Source organism: Gymnoscopelus braueri (genome assembly GCF_963280865.1).
Source record: "Gymnoscopelus braueri genome assembly, chromosome: 21".
NCBI lineage: Eukaryota > Metazoa > Chordata > Actinopteri > Myctophiformes > Myctophidae > Gymnoscopelus > Gymnoscopelus braueri.
The window spans coordinates 9,475,485-9,498,743 of NC_137623.1; the positions used below are offsets into that span (position 1 = coordinate 9,475,485).

The 23,259-nt window shown below is 43.4% G+C and overlaps 1 protein-coding gene across 2 annotated transcripts in view; it reads right to left on the reverse strand.

The window, feature by feature from the left end:
• mllt10 (MLLT10 histone lysine methyltransferase DOT1L cofactor) overlaps window positions 1-23,259 on the reverse strand; it is a 73,614-nt gene that overhangs the window by 6,464 nt on the left and 43,891 nt on the right. For both annotated transcript variants that reach the window (XM_080417798.1, XM_080417797.1), the window contains exons 10-16: window positions 22,273-22,494; window positions 20,801-21,364; window positions 11,533-11,696; window positions 6,346-6,463; window positions 3,480-3,555; window positions 1,457-1,662; window positions 1,019-1,162 (exon numbers count right to left, since the gene is read on the reverse strand). In XM_080417798.1, the coding sequence (XP_080273924.1) occupies window positions 1,019-1,162; window positions 1,457-1,662; window positions 3,480-3,555; window positions 6,346-6,463; window positions 11,533-11,696; window positions 20,801-21,364; window positions 22,273-22,494 (1,494 nt within the window). The remainder of the gene's footprint in view (window positions 1-1,018; window positions 1,163-1,456; window positions 1,663-3,479; window positions 3,556-6,345; window positions 6,464-11,532; window positions 11,697-20,800; window positions 21,365-22,272; window positions 22,495-23,259) is intronic.

The window sequence follows — 23,259 nt, forward strand, 5'->3', positions numbered from 1 at the left end:
TGTCTGTGTGTGTGTGTGTGTGTGTGTGTCTCTGACACTATGAGTTGATGGCCGGGCTCGGGCCAATGTTTTTATTAATAGATGGAGACTCTGGCTTATTGAGTTCCTCTCCTTTCGTTGACAATGAGAGCGGTTCAATGAGTCACCATTAACCCTTTAAGACCTGGAACGCATCTGTGTCATTTTTAGATTTCTTTGGCTACAAGCTCATAGGGCGGCACCGAGTGCCACGCTATGATCTTGTAGATCTGCTATTTTTTGGAAAATCGTGAAAATGTGTGCAAATCTTTGAATATATATTTTTCAAAGCGATTTTTATTTTTACTCAAATCTTTGCTTCTGGGGGGTCCCTGGAACAACATATTTTGAGATGGGGGTCCGCGGTCAAATATATAATTTTGGGGTCCTTGACATAAAAAAGTTTGAAAACCACTGATATTATAGCAAAACATGTTTTTTTTTTTTTTTTAGGATTTAGAAGAATTTGTAAAAAATTCCATGATTTAAAAATAAATAGCAGATCTACAAATGCGCAACGAGCTTAGGGATCTGTTATTTTTGAATAGCCAAAGAAATCTAAAATGACACATATGCGTTCCAGGTCTTAAAGGGTTAATGAGTCTCCTGACGAGTTGGTAATGACACTGTGCTGGTGGAGGTGATAATAATAATGACTGTTCACAGATGCGCTTCAGATGCTAAATAAACAGTGAATGAGGCTCATAATACATGTAGAACTACAATGTTCAACGTTACATGTTTGAGTCTTGATTCACTACTTTGCTGCTGGATCACGTATTCTTCATTACATGCTTGATTATCGTTGCTTGTCGGGCAGAAACCTCTTATCTCCATATTCTAACCTTCTGTGTTTTTTTTTGTCTCGTAAATTAACGCCGTATACTTGATCATACACAAAAGCATCAAAAGTAGCAGATCTACAAGCTTGAAACGCAAACTTGTAGATCTACCCTTAATGCACAGATGTGTGTGTGCGTGCGTATGTATCTCTCTGTACCATTGCATGCTGGGGTGAACGGCACCGCCAGCTGGGCGCTGAGCAGCTGAAGCCGTTCTTTCTTCATGGTCAGAGTTTTGATCTGATCCTCCAGCCTCCTGTTCTCCACCTGCAGCTGATGGAGGGACTTCAACATGCCTACCACTACACACACACACACACACACACACACAGAATGAGAGAGAGAGAGAGATGTGTTAATAAGTATATAGTATAATTTAAGAAACTGACATTGTGAGGACCAAAAAGAGGAATTGTGGCTTCAAGGTTTAAAACGATTTTTAGGGAGTTACAAAATCGTGGGATAAAAATGTAATAAAAAATAAAAAAATGCCCAAAATGTAAAAAATGTCATTCATGAAGTCAAGAGTCCTAAAATGTTGACGGTCCTTACAAGTACAGTAATACAAACGTGTGTGTGTGTATGTGTCCCCTCACCATCGCCCTGCGCTCCGTGCTGCAGCAGGAAGTTGTTGCCCTCGCTCCACTGTCTCTCCAGCAGCTGCTCTATACTGGTGGCCACCGGGGGCAGCGCCGTGTCCCCGCCCCCAATGCCGCCTCCCCCCGCCCCTAGCAACCCTAGCCCTGCCCCTGGCAACGACCCCGAGGGGTCATAGCGGATCTGCAGGCCACCAATGGGAGAGCTAGAGAGAGAGAGAGAGAGAGAGAGAGAGAGAGAGGGGTCAACGGGGAGATTAACGAGACAACATAAACGTCAGACAAACATAGACGCTGTTGGCAATAAAGCTACATCAATTTGTTGTTACAGTGGGTGCTAATGAAAAGTGGCCAGGCTCTTTCTGTGTGTTTCTGACACACAGAGAGAGAGAGAGAGAAAGAGAGAGTGAGGGGGGGAGGGATAGAGGGAGGGGTGGGAGATCAGCAGAGAGAGAGAAATAAAAGAGAGGAGTGGACAGCTCTGATGTAATAAATCTTCAAAGTGAGCCGCTGAGACGATCTGTTGAGTGTGAGCGAGAGAGCTGACGCATGGCAGGAAGAGGAGACGGAGAGAGAGAGAGAGAGATTTCGGGTTTTTAAAAACATATCAAACATAAGTGGACGGGACACTTTTACCATTCTGACTGTTGTTCCACCCGTCTTTAATCTGACAGAATATCACAATCAATAATGTCAAATTAACCACATGAACCCTAGCAGCGTCATGTGGTTAACTTCAATGGAAATAAACTCTTAAATAAAAATGTTGTGTTTATCCTTTTGACTATTGTGTTCTTTTGTAAAACAATTGTACCTGCGTTTTGTCAATAAAGAACTCAATCAATCAATCAATCAAAGCGTCCCTATTCTGGGCCAAACATTCGGCAAAAATAGATCTACAAGCCAAGTGGTGCGTTGTGAGCTTGTAGATTCAACGAAGTACATAGGGTTTAATTGGTTAAACAAAATGTCTAATATTTGTCCCCTCGAAAGAATCATCCAAGGACAACTATATCGCCGTCTGGAATGACAGTTTAATGTCCTCTAGTTCAGTGGTTCTCAAAGTGGGGTCCGTGGACTTCCCAGGGGTCCTTGGAGGGGTTCCAGGGGGTCCCCAGCTAAATTGGCTACCGTGGCAATTCAAAAATAGCATATATACAAGCTTAGGTTTGTACGAGTTTGTACATCTGCTATCGTTGAACATTTTAGAAAAATCATTTTTATTTTTTACACAAACCTTCACTTCTGGGGGGTCCCGTGGCCAAATATATATCAATTTGGGGGTCCTTGACATGAAAAAGGTTTTGAGAACCAACAAAATCTAGTTACACCACCCACTAAATATTTGACACTTAAAATAGCGAACATTAGCGTCTTGTAGAACAAGCAGGAACTATTTGACATGAGACAACGCAGGGGGAATCAAACGTAACCAACCTTGTCAGGTGACATCCTCCCCGCCCCACAGGGATGATGAACACGTAGCGGAAACACAGGACTCAATTATTTAATCAGCAAAACACAAACCAACAGGTCTTTTTGTCATGGATATATATATATATTCCAGTAGTCGAGGGATCCGACATAAAAAAAACAAGACGCAAAGGCGCAGCAGAGACGCTGATCTGAACCAACTGTCCTTCTTACCCATGAAAAGAACCCCAAATCAAAACCACTCGTTGACAGAGAGAGAGAGAGAGAGAGAGAGAGAGAGAGAGAGAGAGACTGTAGAGGTTAAGAGCGACAGGGAGGGAGTGTGCTGACAGAGAGAGAGAGAGAGGAAGAGAGAAGACGTGGGGCCAGCAGAGGGAAAAGAGGGAGGGAGGGTAAAGGAGGAGAGGGGCTGAAGGGGAAGGAGGGGTGTGGAATGTAAATAGGGGCGAGAGAGAGAGAGAGCGCCTGTGTGTGTGTGTGTGTGTGTGTGTGTGTGTGTGTGTGTGTGTGTGTGTGTGTGTGTGTGTGTGTGTGTGTGTGTGTGTGTGTGTGTGTGTGTGTGTGGTGAGGTGTGTGCGTGCGTGCTCACCGTGGGGTGGTCTTGGGAGAAGCTCTTATGGAGAAGCCCTGAGTTGCGACGCTGTTGCCGTCTCCAGCCTCCTGATCTACACACACACACACACAGAGAGAACAAATCAATAGCACATCTACAGCTGACGGCTGTACAATCCACTTGTTTTTTTTTTTAAATCTCTTTTACACCCCATCCCTCTTTCAGACTACATCATGTGCTCTCTCTCCATCCCTCCCTCCGTCCACGTGGGCCCCTGGCAAGACCATTCTTTTCATTTTTCCTCAGCGAGTAATGAATCACATATGCACGCACACACACACACACACACACACACAGAGAACTCCCCTCTGCTTACTCAGTCAATCCAGAACTTTTATCACTCTTCTCTCACTCACTACTACTTTAACCACACACGCATGCGCGCACGCATGTGTGTGTACACGAATGTGTGCGTGCGCAGGCACGCACCCAGTCTCAAACTACTTGCTCTGGAATTACACTAATTATCCAAATACTTCATAATAAAAGGGTATCTTTGGCTGTTGCATTATCAGAGACATGTGAGGGTGTTTGTTTTTTTAATGTTTATTAAAAGTCTTTTTCACACAGGCAGTCTGTGGGCAGCCACTTATCCGAAGGAAGGGGTCCTTGAAATGTAAAACGAAGGATCAGAAACTGGACTATTCACTTTTAAAGTAAGATAATGGAACATGGGCAACTGCACACTTCAAAACAACATGGCTAGTATGTATTAATATATCATCTGTCTGGTGTCTGTCCAAAACGGTTAATTTTCAGGATTCAAATTCAAAAATAGCAAAAGTAGCAGATCTACTACGTTTGATACTTGTGTGTGACGCTGTAGTATGGATCAAATAGGGCTTTCATTTCCCCGAAAAAATACCCACAAAACGTTAAATTATGGAGATGATGTTTCTGCCCGACAGCAAAGATATGTACTATCGCTTCGGAATTAGATTTTAAACCCTATATCCTTCCGTCGTACGACGAATGGCGGAAACAGACGATCTACAAGCTCACAATAGAGCTAATTTTTGAAAGTCTTTCGTGGACAAATATAGCTTCACTCCGGGACCCAAAAACATACAGTGAGAATCAAAGCAAATCTGGGTCTCCCAGGGCTAACAACCTGCATGCTTGTGTGCACATGTGTGTGAACATCTTGCAATACTTGTACACACGCAACTCATGTGCGCACGCACGCACACACACACACACACACACACACACACACACACACACACACACACACACACACACACACACACACACACACACACACACACACACACACACACACACACACACACACACACACACACACACACACACACACACACACACACAGCCCTGTGGCCTGCTGTCATTCAGGCTGATTAGTGAACTGACCTAAGGTCAGTGTAGGACTGGCTCTCCTTTCTCCCTCTCGCAACACGTGCATCAGTAAAGAGCAGTGGTGGAAAGTAACTAAGTACATTTACTGAAGTACAATTTTGAGGTATTTTTTTTTACTTTACTTGAGTATGTCCAATTTTCAGTACTTATACTTCTGCTCCACTACATTTCAGAGGCAAATATTTTACTTTTAGGCCACTTTTAGGCCATTGCTCTGCACGTGAAATTAATTTTTTTCTGCTCTGGGTGAGAAAAAAACGAAAGCTTGTCCGCACACATATTGTCACAAAAATACATTGTACATGGTCTCGGGTGTCGGGTGGAAACCTCATATGTCCAAAAAACTGCTACTTTTCAGGATTCAAATTCCAAAAATACCAAAAGTAGAAGATCTGACAAGGGATCTGACACTTTTGATGCTTTTTGTGCTGTAGTATGATCAAGTAGGGCGTTAAATTTACAACACAAAAAAATATGGAGATGGGAGGTTTCTGCCCGACAACAATGATATAGAATGACCAGACATGCCGGTTTGGCCAGGATCGGTGTGAACAGTGCTACTATTTGGTGGGCGTTTCTCATGGACACCTTCATCCCTCTCATGCTTTCTCTCTGTGTGTGTGTGTGTGTGTGTCTCTGTGTGTGTGTGTGTGTGTGTGTGTGTGGGGGTGTGTGTGTGTGTGTGTGTGTGTGTGTGTGTGTGTGTTCTCAACTTTTTCAGACCCCCCCCCCTACCACCCCGGGGTCCTGGTGACTCATGGCCCATTGGCTTGATGGAGATTTGTATGTTTATTCATGTCAATCTTTTATATTATGTCCGTGTGCATGACAGAGAGGAGAGAGAGAGATAGAAGGGTTTGCAACTGGAGCGGGGTGGGAGGAGCCTCCAAATGTCACTGAGTTGTGACCCCTGACCTCTCTGTGGGACCCAGGGGGTGTGACCCGTCCATTACCCCCCCCCCCCCCCCACACACACACACACACACACACACGTCACTCAACACCACACACAACCACAAATATGTAGTCAGTAGTCACCATCTCACACAGAGGTTTGTGTTACTATACTTGTGAAGACGTCAACATTTTAGGACGCCAATATTATGAATGCCATTTTCAAAATTATTTTGCAAATTTTAAATTACGCAAAGCCGTAAAATAGCAGATCTACAAACCCACAGCGCTGCGACGCGCTGTGGGCTTGTACGTCAGGCAATTTTTCGGTGTACGACACGACACCAGCGCACAACTAAGCGTAAATCAGGTATAACTATCTCTAATTGCCTGAACCAAACATCCAAATGTCTAATCCTAATTGTAAACATATCTCTAGAAATCTTTTTTTAATGTTAAACAACCATTTTCTTGTAAATCTATTTCTCAAATGTTACTATACTTGTGGGGACATTTGGTCCTCACAAGTATAGTAATAAACACACACACACACACACACACAGTCCCATACCTGCTGGTGAGGCCTCAGATTGGGCCATGAGTGCTGCTATGGCTGAGTTGGGGTTTAGCCGGTTTCCAAACATGTGGGAGGGGGCCAGGTTGAAGACCGACCCTGATAGACCACTCACCTACACAGAGAGAGAGAGAGGTTTTTTTTACAAAGTGAAGTGAATGCAAAACATCACAATATGGCTGCCATTTGTGTCAAAAGTGTATCTAGAGCTATCTTTTCCTATGTGGACGTGTAACCTTTTCTGACAGCAAATTCACAAGTCGTATGATTTTTTTAAAGATAGTTTTCTGTACGTTGCAAATGTAACACAGCTCTGTTTACACACGTCTCTATTCCCATTTAATTGTAATGTATACGTTGTTTTGTTCCACTTTGGCAATGTAGACGTACGTTTTTATCATGCCAATAAATCCCCTTTGAATTGAATTGAGAGAGAGAGAGAGAGAGAAAGTATTCCTTTACTGCTATTATCTGCACCGTATAAAGCAATGCAAATTGATATGTATTTGGCCTCGGACCCGCACCTGAAAATAGTTTGGGCCAGGGACCCCCAAGAAGAGAAGATTTGTGCAAAAAAAATCCAGATGCAGAAGGTCGAGCTTGTACATCTGCTGTTTTTTAATAGCCAACATATAAATGGATTAAGTGGTTAAAATGATTGTGATGCTGTGTATATTATGCACATTTAGCTGGGGACACCAACCAAGGACCCCTGGGGGTCCCCAGGCCACACTTTGAGAACCACTGGTATAGAGAGAGATGGTGTGTGAAGTCTGACATCTACATTTTGAAGGTCAAGGGGTGGTGAACTGGTGGTGGTGCTACTGGTGACATCACTACCTGTCCTCTGAAGAGAATGACATCACAGCTCTGAGCTGTGGCATCAACACAGCCACAACAAGCAGTTGGCCGGCTGGCTCGGCACCAGTGGTGTAAAGTAACTAACTACATTTACTTAAGTACTGTACTTAAGTACAATTTTGAGGTATTTGTACTTTAGTTGAGTATTTCCAATTCCAATACTTTTACTCCACTACATCTCAGAGACAAATATTGGACTTTTACTCCACTACAATTATTTGAAACCTTTAGTTACTAGTTACTTTGCAGATATAAATTATGATATTATGAAATATACATTAACCACTTTAGCCCTATTTTATACCTAGGCTATTTGAAAATAGCCGACCTACAAGCTCACAACGCGTCGCGATGCGACGCGTTGTGAGCTTGTAGATCTGCTATTTTCAAACATTTTAGTACTTTTACTTTTGGTACTTTAAGTACATTTTGATGCCAATACTTTTGTACTTTTACTCAAGTCCATTTTTAATTCTGGACTTTTACTTGTAACAGAGTATTTCTATATTGCAGTATTGGTACTTTTACTTAAGTAAAGAATTTGAGTACTTTTTCCACAACTGCTCGGCACCCTGTTTTTTTTCCCCGCCAGAGATGTTAGCCTCATAGACATATAAAGGTAGACGCCGCCTCCGACGACTCTGGGGCGTCTGTATCTGCGGGCGCCATTTTTGGGAAGGCAAACCGCCTATCAAAGTGACTACTGGCCAATCACAGCGCGTCTTTTCCGGGGACTTGGCAGAATCTAGTTGTATAAAGATATAACGGGATGTTTGTTATACAACTAGATTCTTGACAAGTCCCGGAAAAGACGTGCTGTGATTGGCCAGTAGTAAACGAGAGTGGCAGCGTGCCTGCACGAATATGGCGGCCCACGGATACAGGTCGGATATAGGATTCTATATCTATGGTTAGCCTCCTTCACACATGTTTGGGGTTTGGTTACCATCAATACATGTCAACGTCTACTCACAGCGTCCATCTTAAAACACTTATAAACCCCTGTAGTCTTAAGAGCACTGGACTTGAGTTACAACTGTACCGCGTGATCACTTTTTCCCCTCGACAATCTACACCCAAATCCCTTCGCCAAAACATTGCAGATCAAATTTTTTGGCTAATGTCCCCACCGGGATATGGACGCTGGGGTTCAAGTGGTTAATAGCGGTTTTTTTTCTCACAAATCTTCTCTTCTGGGTTTCCTGGCACAAAACATTTTCAGATGGGGGGGTCCACAGCCAAATTTACATCAATTTGGGGGTCCTTGGTACGAAAACAGTTTGAGAACTACTGCTGCAGTTCATTCCTCTTTGTGGTTCCTCCGTGGTCCCATCCTTACCAAGAACCAACAACAAAACTACCGCACACACACACACACACACACACACACACACACACACACACACACACACACACACACACACACACACACACACACACACACACACACACACACACACACACACACACACACACACACACACACACACACACACACACACACACACACACGCGGCTGAAAGAACCCCTACAGTATCCACTGACATGATGACAAAGTGCTTGTGATGCATAGAGTTTAATCCAATTAGGGCATTTCCCAAATAAGGAGCGAGGACAGACGGAGGCCGGTGGAGGGGTGGTGGTGGTGGGGGGAGGGGGGGGGGGGGGACAGGGGGGGGGCAAAGGCAGAGGATTGGGAATGTAAAAATCCATTCTAAAAAAACAAAATGGCTGTCTATTTTATGTACGTCGGACTGTTTCCATGTCTCTGTTTTTAGGCCCAGGGGTTCCATTAAAAGACCTGGAACGCATCTGTGTCACTTTAGATTTCTTTGGCTATTCAAAAATAGCAGATATACGAGCTCATAGCGCGGCACCGAGTGCCGCGCTATGAGCTTGTAGATCTGCTATTTTTGAAAAATCTCGAAAAAAAATGTTTTCGATTTTTTTCAAAAAACTGTTAGGATTTAGAAAACATTTTAAAGAATCGCCTCAGGTCTTAATGGGTTAAGCAAGAGCTGCTTTGCAATATTATGTGAGATTTATTTATTTATTTTTTGGGGGGGGGGCGTTCAGAACTCAAGATATCGTGATCCGAAGATTTTCTGCTCCATTCACTTCTTGGTTAACTTATTACTTAAAAACGCTGTATCTCGGCTCCTGTGTACTTTTTTTTTAACTATGTATTTTTGGCCCAGACATGCTATTTTCATAGGCGTATAAAATTGAATGGGGAGGTCGCAATGACATTATTTTTTCTTTTTGCGGAAGCACAGCTTAACCCGCTGTGATTAGCAACCATCAGGGGATCATCATACTGGAGACAAATATTCTGTGACTACTTGAAAAAGGTAAGAAAATTGAAAAATCTCTAGCACAGTACGCAATTATAAAAAAATATGAACACATGACCTTTCATTTAACATTCACTGGAGATCATGTTTGTCATCACCTTGATGTCAAAATGTTAGCACATTTTGGTGGGTTATATCTGTATGTATGAGGCCAGCGCGCGACACACACACACACACACACACACACACACACACACACACACACACAGTGTAAAACATTCAAAAGGCTATCATACAGGAAATCTGAAAGAAAGACCGTCTTGCACCCTTTCAATTCATTTTCAAACGGGGGAAATATAAAAAGGCAGGAAAGCCACAGCTACACAGAAATATCAGACGAACAGGAAAACCTCAAAACCACATGTAAAAAAATAAACAGAAAGAAATCACGTCTCTCAATAGGAAGCCTTTTCATTTCTCTTCTCCAGAGTGACTTCAGTTCTCTTTTCAAACAGCCCACCCACCCATCCACCCCGCCTTCTCCACCTCCCATCTACATTCATTTTTCATTTGCATTCATTTTTCATTCAAAGCCTCTCTCCTCTTCTCTAACCCCCCCCCCCCCCTTCTCTCTCTCCATTTCTCAGTTTCTCTCTCTCTCTCTCTCATGTTGGGCTGGTAGCCAATAACAGTAGGCTGGGAGTCTGCTGAGGGACTTAAAATAGCACATGGTCTCTGTCTCTCCTACACACGCACACACACACAAAAACACACACACAAAAACACATGCACAAAAACGCACACACACACACACACACACACACACACATACACACACACACACACACACACACACACACAGAGGGAAGGCCTCCCAGATGTCCAGCAAGGTGAATCACCATGAACTCACAAAACCACACATTTCTCCATTTCTTTCTCCAACACCCCCCCCTACTACCCCCCACCCCCTCCCCTCTATCTCTCTCTCAGTCTCTGTATGGAGCAAACAGGCGTAATATCCTGTGGGCCTCATATTCTATAAGATGTGCAGGACAGAGAGAGAGTGAGAGAGAAAGGGAGAGAGGGGTCGGGGGGGCATTGCTGAACTCAAGCCATCAGGGGTAGAGTGAAGCTCCACCCTCGATCCCTACTGTGGTGCTTGTCAGATGCCATTACATCACAGGATAACACAGAGAGAGAGCGAGAGAGAGAGAGAGAGAGAGAGAGAGAGAGAGAGAGAGAGAGAGAGAGAGAGAGAGAGAAATGACAGAGTGGACAGGGATGGAGAGAGGCGAGTGTGTGTGTGTGTGTGTGTGTGTGTGTGTGTGTGTGTGTGTGTGTGTGTGTGTGTGTGTGTGTGTGTGTGTGTGTGTGTGTGTGTGTGTGTGTGTGTGTGTGTGTGTGTGTGTGTGTGTGTGTGTGTGTGTGCGCGCGAGTGCGTGCGTGTGTGTTTGCAGGGGGGTATTAAGTGAAGTGGAGTTGAGAAATGATGCTGGTTGGACGGAGGGCTCAGGGGGAGGTGTGTGAATGGACAGGCAGAGAGGTCGGGATTGGAAGATGATTACTGGAGGGGTTTGAACTCTGGCTGCGACGCTGCTGGGATATATTTAGTGTTGTTCTCCCCTCCCCACATGTCTGGATAAAAGTTACAGAAAGAAACTTTTCCATTCTCAGGCACGATTCTGATAGAATTCTTCCTTTCACATCCTGCTAGACCCCATTAAAACATGATAAACTCTATTTAATGTTTTGCATGTTGAACAACTTAAGCCCTATATTCTTTGTACGACAAATAGTGAAAATAGCCAATCTACAAGGTCATTAATTAGGGCTTTTTCACTTAGTTGCGCTCCCACAATTTAACCTCTCTCTGTCTCTCTCTCACATACTCACACACTCAGAGACGTAAGTCATGTGGTTTAATTGGCAGGGTGCAAACTACAGGCAAATGATGTGTGTGTGTGTGTGTGTGTGTGTGTGTGTGTGTGTGTGTGTGTGTGTGTGTGTGTGTGTGTGTGTGTGTGCTTACGTGTGCAGATGCAGCGCTGTTCAGAGGGGCGGTCGCTGTGAAAGGAGAGGGAGGGGCCAGGGAGGGCGCGCCGGGCTGCTGTTGCTGTGACAACTCGGAGCCGGCTCCGCCCATGGCGACCGGTCCGGTCCCCGAAGACGAGCCGTCAACACCGGCAAACACACCTGTGGGGGCAAACAACAGGACAGCATGCTGACCGTCACATTATACTACCACAACAATGACATGACATATTAACCACGGTTGTGGTTTGGGGCCGATGCCGGATTTAAGTCCAAACTAATTCGTTTATGAGCTGGGTGTGACTGCACACCTGTTGTGCATGGATCTAATCCAGTGGTTCTCAACCTATGGGCCGGGGTCCACTGGTGGGCCGTGAGGAAGCTGCAAGTGCAGCCCCAAATAATTGACAAAAGACTACGATTTTAATGAAAATATAACACACACACACACACAGACACAGACGTTTGAAAATGTTTAACTCCGCAACATATCACGTTGGGCGGTCCTTGACATGGAAAAGTTGGAGCACCACTGATATAGCAACATACTGTTAGGATTTAGAAAATATTTTTAGATACGTCTTTGGCCGCGGACCCCCATCTCAAAATATTTTGTTCCAGGGACCCCCAGAAACAAAGATTTGAGTAAAAAAAAATCGCTTTAAAAGAATATACCGTACTGTATATAATCAAAGATTTGCACAAATTTCCACGATTTTTCAAAAACAGCAAAACCTCAAAACCACAACAACCCATGACTGGTAACAAGCTCATAGTGCGGCAGGCACCCTATGAGCTTGTAGATCTGCTATTTTTTAAAAGCCAAAGAAATCTAAAATGACACAGATGCTTTCCTGGATTGAATGGGTTAAGTTGACGATTAATTGTCACACAAATAATTACGATTAACGATTCAATTGTATTTTTTGGCATTGAACGTTGGAATATATATGAATTAAAAAAATCTGTTTTCTTTTTAGGCTTTGTAATAAAAAAAATGCACAGGGCAGATGTGACAAATAACTCAAATATACAAAGAAATTACTGACATATTTAATAACTTTATACTTTCAAAAAATGTAAAAAGAAATGAGCAGAAATAGCAGATCAACACGCTTACATTGCGTCGCCGCTATTTCTGCAATTTTTGGAAAATGTTTGAAAATGCATGAACCTTTTTAAACGGGGAAACGATTTAGCCGATTATGCAAAATAATTTTGATTATCTCAAATAAATGCGATTAGGCTGATTATGTAATAACTGTGACAGGCCAACCGACCCCGCTCACACGGCGGGTGGTCCGCTCTGCTAAGATGAAATGTTACGTAGTATGTCTTTAAGATCCATTTTTATAAATGTTTTGCACACACACAAAGGAATCAGGCCATTTAGCTTAACGTAAAACTTACATTTTCTCACGTACACACTTAATGTAAACTTAAAACATTCTCTCCTTCACACACACACACACACACACACACACACACACACACACACACACACACACACACACACACACACACACACACACACACACACACACACACACACACACACACACACACACACACACACACACACACACACACACACACACACACACACACAATCAGCGTTCCATTCTACGTCATTTTCCTCTCTCTAACTCCTCCCTCCTCTCTCTCTCTTCTCCCCCGCTAACCGGGGGGGGGGATAAGCCCTGGGCCTCCCCCCCTCCCCACCCCCCCCTTTGACCCAGCGAGAGGAGGGGGAACCAAGGGGGGCCCCTCGGCTCCACAAAGGTCTGAATGGCTCGGGGGGGGCAGCGCACATTCACTACGGGAACAAGAGTGCTTTGTGTGACGGGAGAGGGGAGGAGGGGGGGGGGGGGGTGGAGAGAGAGAGAGAGAGAGAGAGAGAGAGAGAATGCACTTGCATCCATACACGTACACACAACACGAGCCCATATACAATTTATATTACTTTGTATTAACCCATTAATACCTGGAACGCATCTGTGTCACTTTTAGATTTCTTTAGGCTATTCAAAAATAGCAGATATACAAGCTCATAGCGCGGCACCGAGTGCCGCGCTACGAGCTTGTAGATCTGCTATTTTTGAAAAATCGTGAAAATAATTTTTTTCCGAAAAACTGTTAGGATTTAGAATATGTTTAGAAGCGGCCTCAGGTCTTAATGGGTTAATATGCAACATTCTTTTTTTGTTGTTGTGTGTGCTTCATTTACATACGATAGTAGGAAGAGAAAGAAACTGATGACAAGAAAGAGAGAGAGAGAGGGAGGGAAGGACATGCAGCAACACAGGTCTCCTCCGGGGCAGGGAATTGAACCAGGAACCTTGTGATTATTTGGTCGTCTTAAAGTGGCATGCCTCACCACTTAGTTTGATACACCCCCCCCCCACCCCCCCCCCCCCGAACCAATGCTGTCACCCGTTAATGTTTGAGGCCCGCTTTGTCTCCCCCCAAAAAGACTCATTCATTCATCTCAGAATTGAGTTCATGCCCGGTGGTAAAGTTAGGCCTACATGCATACCTGGGAGGTCCAAATAAAACATAAGTACTACTAAGGGGAGATATGACAGATATATTATAATATTATTTTACATTATCGTCGTCGTCGGTTGGAAACCTTGGATGTCCAAAACAGTTACCGTTACCTATCATTTAAAAAAACTTTTTAAAATAGTGAAAATAGCTGATCTACAAGCAGCTAGTTTGTGTGCTTGTAGGTCTGCTATTTTCACTAATCTTGTGTGAAAAACAAACATTTGAAATATGGATATAATCTTCCTTTTGATGACATAATTTTTTGATATAGATGTAGATGATTTTGTAGTTTTGTAAATTAAATTAGGATTATTATTTTCTAATAAGCCACCCTACACAATATTTATAAACTTTCGTAGAGTAATAGAGTTTTATAGGACATTATGTATTAGCGGTTTTATTAACCACCTAAAGCCTATATACTTTGTTGAGCGGGGTGCCCCAGGGGTATGTCCTTGGACAGCTCGTGGTTTGCCGCCGAAAGTTCTTTGCCTATTTATGACATGCCCAGAATAGGGCATAGCAGTGGCGGCCATTTTCTGGTTCCACTCCAAAATAGTCAATGCATTTTTCCCATTGACATTTCCAAAAATATTTATATCAATTTATTCAAGCCTAGAATCAAGCCACCCAGGGTCCTGGTGAATCATGACCATAAAACATATTTTTCTGTGATTTTGTATTTATTTTATATTTAATTATATGATATACTATATTTAATAAATACCCTTTGTTTTGCCGTTTTCGAAAAATGCATTGACTATTTTGGAGTGGAACCAGAAAATGGCCGCTACAAATATTCGCTTTAAAAAAAAGATATATATATTCATAGATTTGCAGTTTTGCAAAAATGTCCAAGATTTTACAAAAATAGCAGATCTACAAGCTCATAGCCTATGAGCTTGTATATCTGCAATTTTAGCCAAAGTAAAAAAGGCTAAAGTGTTTAAAATTATTGTGATGCTATATTAACACATTTTGCAGGGGACCCCCAGGTACCTCCCAAAGGACCACTGGGGGTCCCCGGACCCCACTTTGAGTACCAAAGAGCTAGGGTACAAGTGGTCGGTGAATGCTACGAGAGTCTCATCAGAAGTGTTCTCTGCATAAAACTATACTGAAATCAGTAACTGAATCAGGGTCTGGGACAGGGCTACAATTTGCTAGAGCGCCATCCGTTCTTTTCCCTGCAAAAAAGCTGCAGATGAAGGAGGCATCTCGAACTGTAATATAAAACCTCATGCCGGGCACGCGCACACTCCTCTCCATGCGTGTCTGACAATCACACCCATTTGAACAATCGCGGCTTCCTAATTGGTTCCTATTAGCGAGGGCCTCCTGCATTAGTTAACAGCAAGAATTCCTCATAATTGTGAAGGACACTTCTAGAAGAATAATCAGGGAATAATGGAGGCGAAGTGAACGAATGAGAATAATTACAGAGCACTGCAGCAGCTGATCAAGGTAAGACGGGACGACTACTATACGAAAGAAACACACAAGGTTCTTTCTCATTAGTGTCTGATGGAGGCCAGTTTATTGACAATGCACGGAAGAGGTTTTGTTCTTCGACCTTTGTTCTGTATTCCCCTCTCTCCTGCAAATCCAGACACCCTGAGGTCTACCGCAGTATCAAGGGCAAGACCACCATATTTGTGAACAGCTTCCACCCAGCTACCATCAGACTGTTGAACAAGGCCTGAACACGGCCTGACACCAGCCTGACCTGCCACACTGGAACACTTTCCTTTGACGGACGTTTTTCCTTATGCTGGATTAACCCTCCCTTTGCGTTGATTTGTTCCCCTATATGCTGATTACTTTTCCTTTATGGATCTACCGTGTGGATCTCTACATGTGAAGTTTTGCCGTTTACGAACTACCTTCTTATGTGAACCTGCCAATGCACTGCTACGTTTTGCACCTAACCTAATGTACTGTAAATACCTGCTGCATTTTATATTATGTGTAGTACACAGTATGTAGATACATAGATATATATTTTTTCCCTTTTTCCCCCTTCTGTTTTCAGTTTTTTTCTTTCCTCTTCCTTCCTCTCTCCCCATTTCTTTCCTGAAAGCGACGAATGATGGAAAAACTAATTTAATTCATCCGCTTCTTTACACCTGTAAACCTGTGATGTGACAATGAAATGTATTCTGATTCTGTCAACGAATATTCCATATTCAGGCCTATAGTAGAATAGAACATTACAATAAAAAAAATTAAGGTTTGACAAAAATATATATATGTATATACCTCACGATTTCTCGAGAGACCCTTGGCCCTGGCCTTGCGAGATCACAGAGCTATCAGTTCGCGCGCTTGCAAGCTACACTTCAAGTCACGCCCCCTCCCTTGCCGAGTGTCCACAGACAGAGACAAACCCGACTGGGTAGAAGCGCTGCGCTGAATGCACACAGGAATCTCACATCACTTTCATTGATAGAACACTCTGATGTAGGTCAAGCTGAAACAGCCGGCCCACTTGGTAATGATGGCAGACAAGTTCATAACAACCACAACATTACTAACTTAAAGGGATAGTTCACCCAAATAATTACTTTTTTCCTGTGGATTAGTCACCCCATGGAGACTTGAATTCATGAATATTTTTTGTTTTTGTCGCATTCCTAAGCCAATTGTTTGATGACCAGCGGACCAGTAGGCAGCGGTTCCGATAAGAGTCTCCTTAGTGTCTCCTACCGGAACCGCTGCCGGTCGACAAATTATTGGCTTAGGAATGCGACAAAAACAAAAAAATATCCATGAATTATAAGTCTCCACTGGGTGACTAATCGATAGAAAAAGTCATTTTGGGGGTGAACTTTCCCTTTAGGTCATCTAAAAACTCAGTTTGGAATTGTCCCTCAGAGTAAAACTTGTTTGTCACATTTCCCGTAGTTGTGCACTTAATTTTATTTAAACAAAAACGAGTGAAGGCTATATTCTTGAGTCTGAATTAATAGAATGGTTTAAATATAATTTAATTTCCCATTTAATCACAGCACGTCGCTCAGAAGCAATGCATGTCCGATCTAAGTCCAGGCTTGTATTTAAACCATTATGTTAACTAACCTTATTAAAATGAGGCTATAGAATAAGATATAAATGATGAATCCTTTATTAGATGTCGCTTTATTAGATGTCGCTTTATACACTAAAGTTGGTTGGCCCTCTCTCCCCATGAGACGAGACCATCATTGGTACACCTACATTTATAAAGCTCTGTTAAATAAATCCATCATATATTTCATCACTGTTAAAACCGAATACTTCCATTCATCAAACACGTTCTCAGGATTACATCCCATTATTGGTCCCCAAGGCCAACACCGAGCTAGGTAAAATAGCCTTCACTTTTAGCGCTCCCTTTACCTGGAATGAATTGCAATGCACTTTAAAAGTTTACTCCATGATCTCACTGGGGCAATTTAGAAACTTGCTCGCTAATCTTGTTGTTCTAAATTGTTATCGTTTTAATCAAGATGTCTTTATTATTATTTTCATCCTCTGTTCTTTGCTTGTTTTCACAATATATAACTTGGAACACAGGTTTTACTTTCAAAAGTAACTGTTTTTGGACATACAAGTTTCCCCCCCGACAGCAACGCCCCCCCCCCCCCCCCCCCAACCCAACCCCACAAGCAAACCCCCCCCCTCCTTGTCCCATCTATGACCCCCCCTGCTATCAAACATTAACCTGGCCCAAAACTCACCCCCTGCCTCCACCCTGCACCCACAAACACACATCTATCAGGTTAACTATCCACCCGTCAGCCTCCCATTACTGCCCTGCATTAACCTTAGGCTAAATATTTACAGTAAGGAGATGATAACAAGCGCGTTCTCACACACACACACACACACACACACACACACACACACACACACACACACACACACACACACACACACACACACACACACACACACACACACACACACACACACACACACACACACACACACACACACACACACACATTTAACCCATTCCATCCGGGGAAACGCATCTGTGTCATTTTAGATGTCTTTGGGCTATTCAAAATTAGCAGATCTACAAGCTCATAGCACGGCACCGAGTGTCGCGCTACAAGTTTGTAGATCTGCTATTTAGTTTTTGGGAAAATCGTGAAAATGTGTGCATATCTTTGAATATATATATGTTTTTTAAAGCGAAAAATGTAGAGCTGGATTCTACAAATGTCTTCTAAATCCTAACAAGTTTGTTTTGGAAAAAAAGTTCTGTTGCTGTAATATCAATAGTTCTCAAACTTTTTTCATGTCAAGGATGTGTATTTGTCCGCGGACCCCTTCCATCTAAAAATATTTTGTACCAGGGACCCCCACCAGAAGCAAAGATTTGAGTTAAAAATGTACAATGGGTTGAGCACGCGCACACAATACATAGACACAACATCACAGACACTCTTGCATAGAAGCATACATATAGTTGTTGTCGGGCAGAAACCTTTTATCTCCATATTCTAACCTTTTGTGGGTTTATTTCCGTAAATTAACGCCCTACTTGATCATACTGCAGCGTCGCACGAAAGCATCAAAAGTAGCAGATCTACAAGCTCCAAACACGACGTGAAGGGACGCGTTTTGAGCTTGTGCTATTTTTGAATTCGAATCCTGAGTTTTGGACACCGAACAGAGACGATATTATACTAAATATGGATGTGCTAACTAAGAGACCAGTGGAGTAACTGTTGCATTATCTGGTAGTGGACAATGCAAATAATAATGCCATTTCAACTGGCATGAAGATGATTAGCTAGATAATGACAATATTTTCATATATGGGTTAACTGTTCAAGGTAGGGTAAGTGATATTTTTGGGTAATTTTTTAGTTTTTTGTTAAAAAAGGTTAAAGTGCTATATTCTGATAGTAATCATTGCTACAGAGCGTTTGTTCGGTCACAGGGGTCTCTCCAGCTCTTTAGTAAACAGAATATAGAACATTTTCAGGTAGGTGACAACATTTGAGCCAATCAGGAGAGAGCACTGAAAATGCCTTTTCTGTTTAATAAAGAGCTGGAGAAACAAGGGAGACTCCTTATATGGACAGGACACTCTATAGTAACGAGTACTATCAGAACATGGACCTATTTTGCAATTATTTGAATAATTGCAAATCACTTACCCTACCTTTAACTGAAACCAACACTTCTGAATGTCTTTGCCGACTGGCTATGGGAAGGTTCTGCTTTGCTATGCAAAATAAACTTAACCCATTCAAACCGGGAACACTTTAAACATTATTTTATACTTTGGCTATTAAAAAATAGCAGATCTACAAGCTCATAGCGCGGCATGTAGATCTGCTATTTCTTTAGAAAAATCGTGAAAATGTGTGCAAAATCTGCAAATCTTTGAATATGTGTTTTTTAAAGTGAAAACTTTTAACTCAAATCTTTGCTTCTAGGGATTCTTCAAATGTCTTCTAAATCCTACAGTTTAAAAAAAAAGAAGAAAAGAAACTTATGTTGCTATAATATCAGTGGTTCTCAAACGTTTCCATGTCAAGGACCGCCAAAATGATATGTATTTAGCCGCGGACCCCCATCTCAAAATATTTTGTTCCAGGGACCCCCACCAGAAGCATTTGAGTTATAATGTACATATATATATTCAAAGATTTGCACGCATTTTCACAATTTATACAAAAAAAAAAGCAGATCTACAAGCTCATAGGACGGCACTCGGTACAACGCTATGATTATCATTTTGATTATTAAGATTATATTTGATATTTTTTACATTTTTTAAAGTGAAAGTGGTTAAGTCTATCCGTGGGTTTTATAAATATTTAACCAATGAAAAACGAGCTTCTGACTAAATAATAACTACTATACATCGGATCCACTTGTTCTTGTTTTGTTTTTTTCATTTCCTGGAAAGTAACAGTTTTGGGACATACAGGGTTTCCACATGACAGCCACAATATGGAATGACAGCATAAATGGCAGTAATTTATGGACAGAGGGGAGACGTGAGTGTGTGTGTGTGTGTGTTGGGGGGGGGGGTATTTCCATCAGCAGAGGGGAACTCCAAAGCATAAAAGCATAAAGACAGTTGCCAAGCAACTGAACACAGATGAAGAAGAGACCACTTCAATATGTGTGTGTGTGTGTGTGTGTGTGTGTGTGTGTGTGTGTGTGTGTGTGTGTGTGTGTGTGTGCGCGTGTGTGTGCATGAGTGCGCCAGGGACGGATTAAGACTTGCAGGGCCCCTGGGCCAATTAGGTTTGCGGGCAGCCCCCCCCCCCCCCCCCGCGCCCCCAGAATGGGCACCAAACACAGGGGTGTGGTGGGCACCTGTACAGCATCACGATCATTTTAAACACTTACTTTATCCATTTATACGTTAGCTATTCAAAAATAGCAGATCTACAAGCTCATACGTCTGCTATTTTTTAATACTTTTGAAAAGATTTTAACATACATTTTCTCTTCTGGGGGTCCCTGGCACAAAGCCTTTTCAGATGGGCCAAATACCTATCAATTTGGGGGCAAAAGAAAGTTAGAGAACCACTGTTGTATAGGCTGAGGGGCGTCAAATTCTTTGTGTTCACCTATATATATATATTTTAGTAAATTGTCGCTTAGTCTCGAAGCCCAAGGGCCTCTGGTAGTCAAGGGTCCCGTCTACAATCCATCCATTGGTGTGTGTGTGTGTGTGTGTGCGTATGTGCGTGCAGGCTCACCGGTCCCCGTGCTCACAGCGGCGCCGCCGTGCCCTTGCAGGCTCCCGTTCCTGAGGAGCGACGGCGACTTCTGCACGCCGGCTCCGCCCACAACCCCCCCCAACCCCCTCTCTCCCCCTCCTCCTCCTCCTCCTCCTCCGATGGGGACCGAGCCGGGCCGTCCGGAAAGGCCCGGCGACGACGACAAGGGCGACGACGAGGACAAGGCGACGGAGGAGGAAGAGGAGGAGGGGGCGGCGGCACAAACGGCGGGGTCCGCGGCAGCCGGAGACGAGGAAGAGGCGGTGGTGGGGGAGGGGGCGAGGACCATGGAGGGCGCCGGCTGCACGGTGGCGTCCCTGGTGAAGCACGGCCCGTACTTGTTCCGCCAGTTGCCCTTCTTCTTCTTCTTCGCGCCGTCGTCTCCTCCGACCGCGCCCGCGCCTTCCATTCCCCCCCCCGGCCCCGACGAGGAGGAGGAGGAGGAGGGCTGTGGCCGCTTGTAGCCGGCGGCCGAGCCCACCAGGCTGGGGGGGCTCTCGCTCGCCACGTGACTGTGGGAGTTCTCGTACAGCTTCCCGCCCACTGTGGCAAACACACGCACGCACACACACACACCATATTAGAACAGCTATTACCCAAATTAATATGTATTTGGTAGGCCTGACCTCGACTAAGTCGAATAGTCGACTGGTTAGTCGCAGGGGTCCGAGTCGACTGCGTGTCTCTTAGTCGAATCTAGTCGAGATTATTATTATTATTTTTTTTTAAAAGGGCCAAAAATGTTTTTAATTGTTTTTTGGCCAAGTCTACACCTGCAACCACACGCAACTTCCACTTTATTCTTCTTATTCCTCGTCTTTGTATTGGTATTGTTTGTGTTGGAGCGCCTCAGTGCGGCTGCAGAGTTCATGTGCAACCTCTTCCAGAGAGAGATAGAGACACTAGAAACTCTGCTGGAGACACAAAACAAACTGTGTAGACTTGGCCCTTTGAAATAAAATGTATTTTGGCAAACTTTTCTTTTCTTTTCTTTTTTGCATTAGTCGACTGCCAGTCGACTATTGGCAATTAGTCGCCAATTAGATTCGACTAAACAAATCCTTAGTCGGGGACAGGCCTAGTATTTGGTCGTGGACCCCCATCTGAAAACATTTTGTGCCAGAGGCCCCCGCCCCCCATACGAAGAATTGTGTTGATAAAATGTTTAAAAAATAGTCCACATGTTTCACAAAAATAAAAAAGCAGATTACTTGGGGGTCCACTGGCAATATCCCACAGGTTGTGAATTTCTGACATACAGAAGTTCACTCTCAAGGATTAGAACTTTAAAGCAGTGGTTCTCAAACTTTTTTAACGTCTTTTTTTAACCCCCAAAAGGATATGTACTTTGTATAAATATTTTGTGCCAGGGACCTCCAGAAGCAAAGATTTGAGTTGCTTTAAACGATCTGCATTTTCATAGACAACCAACACATAATTATGTCACCTACCGGACGCCGTGGCTGCCGCCGACATCAGAGAACCAAAGAGGTTGGCGGGACTCTCCGAGGCCCCGCCCTCAGAGCCCGGCTTCACCAGGCAGCTGCTGAAGGAGGGCGGGGACGAGAAGGTGGTCCCGCCTCCCGGGCGCAGCGACGGATCCGAGAAGCTCAGGAAGTCGTTAGAGGACGACGGGGCGGAGGGAGGCTTGCTGGCGCTGGTCAACAGGAGGCCTGGGGAGAGGAGAATAGATACCTTTATTTACCACAGCAGTAAAAGAGTTACAGATACAGGGCATAGAAGTACAGTAGGTACCAAAAGAGTAACATCACAGTAAAGACACCCTCAAACAAATTATTAAATACAAGTATACAGACGTATACACCCCTATACCAGTGGTTCCCAAACGTTTTAGCTCGAGACCCAAAAGGGAAATGCGATGTCTCCCCGGGACCCTGTGAACTAGTGAAAATAGCAGATCTACAAGCTCACGTGTTGTGAGCTTGTAGATCTGCTATTTCCACTACTTCTTAAAGGTGTTCAATATTTTGAATTAGTTATTTACTTGGTATATTTGTTTTAATCTTTTGAAATAATAATAATTAAAAACAAAATGAAGGAAACAAAAAATAAAGGGTTATTTACTCATGACCCATAAAAAAATGTCCCACTGCTTGGGAAACAATCCTCCTGCCTGATGCAGAACAGGAGAGTAGCACGGTAAGCCTATAGTTATGAACATCAGCACGATGCACTGAGGTAACGTAACAGAGTGACAACTGAGTGGATGTTCAAACAGTCACACAACAGCGTAATGCTACGGAATAACAGAAGGTCAATTACGCGTACAGATGCAGAGAGGGAGAGGGGAGACTGAATTAATAAAAGAGAGAGATGGGAGGGAGTGAAATGGGACTCCCTCTTTCCAGGGTGTTTCAATTTACAATTTAGCCATTTAGCAGACGCTCTTAAAGGAGAATACCGGACAAATTAAGTGT